The following is a 6,000-nucleotide window of genomic DNA, read 5'->3' on the forward strand; positions in this document are numbered from 1 at the left end:
CTCACCTAATGGGACTAAATTCACAGTAATTAGTACACTCTGGGTGTCTGATGGACAAGCTTAGCCTCCTCCGGGAATCTGACAGGAATAACCTGGCCTCTCAGGGTCACCCAACCCCTAAAAGGTGCCAGGCTCATTGGCCATATTTACTATTATATAGAGGCTGCAGTTACTGCCAGAAAGGACCTCCACAAGAACTCTTCCCTTACCCCCAATTCAGACATCTTCTATGACACTATTAAGCCACAGGAGCTGTTTATAAATGTCATCATCATAGTCTTTTAATATTTTACATAAAAAACTGTATACACAGCTTATAGAACTTTTATGTAAACATCATAAGTTCACCATTTGTCATCTGTCAGTTTATTTAAAAAAAAATAAAACAAAAACAAAACAAGACAATTTAGAAGTACCACTGGGCTGGGAAGTGGGGGGGGAGGGGAGAAGGGGGTCGGCTTTTCTCTGCACATGGAATGTACAGAAAATTTCACACAGAAGAGACTTGTCTTGTGGGGGCGGGGGTTAAATAGACCCCAATACCTGTTGCCTTCCTTTACCAAAACTGCGTATGCTACACAAATTTAAAGAAAAAAAAAATCACACTGTTGACATTTTTCAAGAAAACAAAGCAAAAATTAGTTGTTTCTGTAATCTTAAAGTCATCATAGTTTTAAAAAAACCATCAGAAGTAGATGAGGTTACAGCATACAAGTGTGGTCAGAATGCTGTCTTATGCAAATGACAAGTACACTGGGTATCAAACAATGGGACAATTGTGCAAAGAACTCTTTCATCAACAACAAAAAGCTCCAGCCTTTAAATAAATTCGGTAACAATAGTCTCTTGAGCTGAACAATGTTCACTTGTAGGACAGGCACAAAGTTCGCTTATGGCAAAAGTGACCCCACTGCACACCCTGGATCCTCTGCCGGAGGTTCGCTGGGGGTTGGCCCAGGAGACACTGTCTGAGCTGCTTCCTCTCGACCCCAAGTCAGTTGCAAATGTCTTCCCCAGGGTGTGGAAAGATGGCCAAGTCCAGTTCATGCTTGGATGGGTGGGCGCCTGACCCAGCCTGGGAAAGGAGTTGCTCTGGGCCCTGGTCGCTCCACTCACCACTAAACAACACCATTCTGCCTCCGAAAATAAAATCTGTATTTATGTAACAGCCCCATCCTCCCCCCAGCCCTCCCCTCCCGCGATTCCAGGGGTCTATGTTACAGACATGGAGCAACAGTAGTGGCTTGCTGGTTACAAGCAAACATCTGCTGGGGGCGCAACCACTCTGCGTGCCCCTGGGGAAACCAGAGGCGGGGGTGGGGCTGGAGTCGGGTGGGGTGTAGGGAGTCGTACACACACACAACCACACTTTGAGGCCTGGCTCTTTAGAAAAGGATGCTCAGGAACCCCTTGGCACTCAGCAGGGTGCCCAGGCCTGTGCCACACAGCTGGACACACACAGACACTGGGAAGGGGGAGCTCGGTGCCCACGCTAATTCTCAGCGTGACCAGCCAGAGCCACCAGCAGATGTCAGGCAGTCTGGTGGTGTCCTTGGGGGCATGGGTCTCCCTTTCTCCCGGTTCGTGGGCGACCGGGCCAAGGTGGGGGAGCCACGCTGGCAAGGGCGTGAGGCAGGACGCGGCCCTCATAGCACCTTGCAGCAGTTGATGCAGCCATTCTGGGATCCGTAGCGCTTCTGCAGCGCGGCGCGCGTGGCCGTCTCAAAAACCTCGCGCACGCCCTCCTTGGTCTTGGCGGAGCACTCGAGGTAGTCATAGGCTTGGATGCGCACCGCCATGGCGCGGCCGTCATCCGTGCGCACTGGCTCCTGCTTCATGCGGGCCAGCTCCGTTCGGACATGCTCGTCGCTGCGCAGGTCTTTTTTGTTGGCCACCAGGATGATGGGCACATTGGGGCAGAAGTGCTTTACCTCGGGCACCCACTTCTCGGGGATGTTCTCGAGAGAGTCCGGGCTGTCCACCGAGAAGCACATAAGGATGACGTCGGTGTCCGGATAGGAGAGCGGCCGTAAACGATCGTAGTCCTCCTGGCCTGCCGTGTCCCACAGCGCCAGCTCCACCTGCTTGCCGTCCACCTCGATGTCCGCCACATAGTTCTCGAACACGGTGGGCACGTACACCTCGGGGAACTCGTCTTTACTGAACACGATCAGCAGGCACGTCTTGCCGCACGCGCCGTCGCCCACCACCACCAGCTTCTTGCGGATGGCCGCCATGAGCTCGCCGGGCGCGGGCAGCAGGAGGGGCCCGCGAGCGCCTCGCCGCCGTCCCGCTCCCTGTTGCTTGCCGCTCCCCGCTCTCCCGCGACTGCGCGCTGCGGGCTAGGCTCGCTAACGGCACCTGGACCCCGCGGCGGCACGTTCTCTCGGGGCGCTCCGGTTGCCTCGGCAGGGGCGCAGGGGCATACGGTGCACTGAGTGTCGCCGCGCTGCTGCCGCGCAGCTGTGGTCCTCGGCGGTCCCGGAGCTGCGCTGCTTTGTGCGAAGTGAAGGCTGATGCTGCGGACCCGGCCTAGCTTCTTTCCCGGGGCGGGTTCACTCCAGACCTAGGGTACAGGGGCGCAGACGACGACAACCGAACTGCGGTGGCAGATGCGGGCTGCGGCCCTAGCGCCCGCTATTTAAAGAGTCCGGCCACTTTCTTAATATAGCCACCCAATAGGAAGCCATAGGGCTGAGCTCATCGCTGCGGAGCTTGGCTCCGATTGGTCGCCAGCTGCAGTCCGAAGGCGGGTTCGCCTCAGCTTGATTGACTGCCCTGTCCGCGGGGCTGGGAGAGGCGGTGACTATGGAGTCTGCGCAGCGACCCGCCTCGTGGGGTTGTGTGGCCGCCGGGTCCCCGCCTTCGTCGCAGCCTCTCTGAGCGCGACACCGTGGAGCAGGCAGCCTGGAGCCCTCCGGGTCTCGGTGGGCAGTTCCGAGACGAGCTACATTCTTGTGGGGCGTTGGCTGCTCCCACGGCATCAGCTTTATCTAGCTTCCGAGCGAACTACGGGTGATCAAACATGGGGGAGGGGCGGCGCCTTTAACGTGGTTTTGTTTTCACTTAAACAGACACCCGTGCACGGTTTTGTTACTTAGCCAAGGGTTTCGGTCTTTCTTAACTTTCTTTAGAAAACTAACCCCTCTTCTGCTCTGGGCCGAACTCTGACACTTAACCCAGGGGCAGCCTTTTCACTGAGAAAGGCTAACAGTAAATTGTGTGGGCCTGGGTGAGTCCCCTCTAGGCTTTCTCTTCAAGGCCCACACTTAGGTCTCCGGGTGAAGAAGATAAGGGGAGGAATCTAGGAGACACACAGCTGTAGGACAAAGGAAAGAGAGGTGCAGGGCACTCCGCTGAAAAAGAAAGCACCCCAGCTTGGGCAGGCAACCTTCACCCAGTTCTACCACATTACATCTGATTCTCTCCCTAAAGCCAGAGAACTGCTTGAAGTACACTGTGCAAGAAAACCCATCTATCCCAACAGCTCTCATGGAGCAGATGAAAAGCTTCAAGCTGGGAAAGTGGGCATGCAGCCTCACAGGGGACTTGCCGGTGGGCAGGGCACACGGTTTCTGTGCAGAGGATGGAGTCTCTTCATATACACCAGGTCTTAACTCGTGAATTACCCCTTCCTGCAGGAGATGACACCTCTTCCTATCTTAAAGGATTTAAGTCAGTCCACTGTAAGAAATAGAAAAGACAGAAAGCTGCAAAGGGCGTCAAAGAGGGCCTTACCCCGCCCCCAAGAGAAACTGAACAAAGAAAAAGAAGGAAAGAAAATGGGGAAATGGCTTAAGATTGCTGCTTGGGGTCCCTCATGGAGGGCTAGGCTAGAGGTACCAACTAAGAGAAAGCTTTATCAGTGACCCACCATGTCATGATGACCTTATTACCCATATCTTTGTCTCCCTCCCTGGACTGTGAGTTGTCGGAGGGCCAGGATTTCCTCTCACCTGAGCATCATGAAGACCTAGCACTATGCCGGGCCCTAAAGAAGCAGTAAAAATGGTCAGTGCAGTGGTAGCCCTGCCCACCTGTAGACCCAGCCACACAGGATGCTCAGGGGTGGGCCTTCTGGAGGTCAGTCTGGGCAACCAAATGAGACAGAGAGAGCAAACAATGGGGAGGGGTGAATGACTTTGGGAGCTAACCCAGTTTCTCAAAAGTGGAACTTTTTAGTTCTTAACACCAGAGTCTGCTATAATCAGACCAAACACATACAAGCAGCCAATGTTTTCACATATAATCCCCATGTTACAGTTTCTGTGTATCTGTACAGATATGGTCAAGCCATAGTGTTCCATCAGTGCGGGAGGGAGAGCTGTGTTCCCTGCATTCTGGATTATCCCCACTGCAGGGCCACACACATACACACACACACACACACACACACACACCACATATACCTTTTAGGGGAAATATCTTTTCTACATGTATTTTTCTCCTTTTGATTGCTGTGTTATTAGCTCTGCTTTCCATGGTCTTAATATAGCTTGGGAATCTTGGCTACGTCCTTCAGCTTTAAATATTAAGAAAATATAAACCAGAGCTTTGTTCCGTGTGCGTCTTTCAAAGACTTACATACAAAGAACCAGGAAGCAGGATTACGGCCACCCGCTTCCTGATTTCCAGACTATTACACGGGGTGTTCCAAGCTCAAATCTCTATATTGAAGTAATTGCTAAAAATACAAAGTGGGCAAGTTATGCTGAAGTAAAGAAGAAGAAGCAAAACGGCGTTCTCTCAAAACAGGAGGACTGGCGGCCTCAAAGACCTAGCTCACTGCTTATAGCATTAACTTTTCCAAACGTGCTGATGCGTTTTATAGTATCCCCTTCTCAGGCCCCACACCCTTCGAAGTGCACTGTCACTGCAAGGCAATGACTAGATTTAATTCTCCAGGAGTTATTATGTGTATGAAGGAGACTGAAGTCATCCGAGTGTGAGAGCAGAACTTACCTTTCAACCCGAAAGGGACTAATTTATTTCTATCTGCAACCTAATGTATCTGCCCTTTGTTTGTTTTGTGGGTTTTGTTGTTGTTACTGCACCTCCCTCCCCCAGGGGCGGCTGTAAATCACACCCTACTAGATCAGACCAGACACTGGAATTTTCACTAGATTTTAGCGCCACCTTGTGGCAGTATCCATAACTTTTTTCTTTTTAAAAAATATGAAAAAAGCACTTAAAATTGGCATTTGTGAATATTTTTATTTTAAAATCGGTTACAAGATATAAAACTCTAAAAAACACTTCACAAGAAGATTCTTTTGATTTTTTTTTACATTTAGTGTGGGTTCGTGTGCGTGCGTGTGTGTGTGTGTGTGTGTGTGTGTTGCCCTCCAGCTTCTCTGTCTCTTAACTCGAGACCTAGTTTGACTTGGGGGTTTCAAAACAGATTAGTGAACTCCTCAGAGAACCAACACAGTTAGACTATTAAACCTGGGAACTTGGACAATGGCCTTTTGGTCTGACCTCTCTCCCTGCCTAACCCAGAATCTGGGGAAAGAGCTAAAGGGCTGTGGGCATGCTGCTCCAAGGCTGTGCTGCAGCCTCCAACCACAGGTGGCTATAGGTACTTGGAGTGTCTGTCCCTCATACCATGAAGGAATTAAATTTCTGGTGTTTAATTTTAACTAAAATATTTAAGACAGGTGTTAGAAGGTCAGAGGTATATACACAGTTGGTAGAGTGCTTGCCTAGCTCGACAGAAGCCCTGAGTTTGAGCCCCAGAACCAAGTAAACTGGGCATGGTGGTACACGTGTGTAATTCTAGGACTGGAGAGGGCAGTGAGAGCAGAGAGTAGGCAGATCACCATTGTCGAGGTCATTCTTGGCCACAGAGCAACTTCATGGCCCGGGAACTCTTTCTGTAAAGGCTCAGCGGGTGGCCATGGGATGGCTCAGTGGCCAAAAATAAGAACCATGTTTAGGGCTGGTGAGATGGCTCAGTGGGTAAGAGCACCTGACTGCTCTTCTGAAGGTCCAGAGTTCAAA

The 6,000-nt window shown here is 51.2% G+C and overlaps 1 protein-coding gene across 1 annotated transcript; it reads right to left on the reverse strand.

The window, feature by feature from the left end:
• Window positions 1–255: 255 nt before the first annotated feature.
• On the reverse strand, window positions 256–2,634 carry Rhob (ras homolog family member B). Its single transcript, XM_021178847.3, has one exon. It carries the CDS (start codon window positions 2,235–2,237, stop codon window positions 1,647–1,649), a length of 591 nt encoding a protein of 196 aa, XP_021034506.1. The 5' UTR covers window positions 2,238–2,634; the 3' UTR covers window positions 256–1,646.
• Window positions 2,635–6,000: the final 3,366 nt, after the last annotated feature.

Source organism: Mus caroli, unplaced genomic scaffold (assembly GCF_978045245.1).
Source record: "Mus caroli unplaced genomic scaffold, Mus_caroli_1 scaffold_14, whole genome shotgun sequence".
Taxonomy (NCBI): domain Eukaryota; kingdom Metazoa; phylum Chordata; class Mammalia; order Rodentia; family Muridae; genus Mus; species Mus caroli.

What these genes read in the sequence shown, in the direction of transcription:
- Rhob (XM_021178847.3), bottom strand. Translation starts at nt 2,237, where the DNA reads ATGGCGGCCATCCGCAAGAAGCTGGTGGTGGTGGGCGACGGCGCGTGC.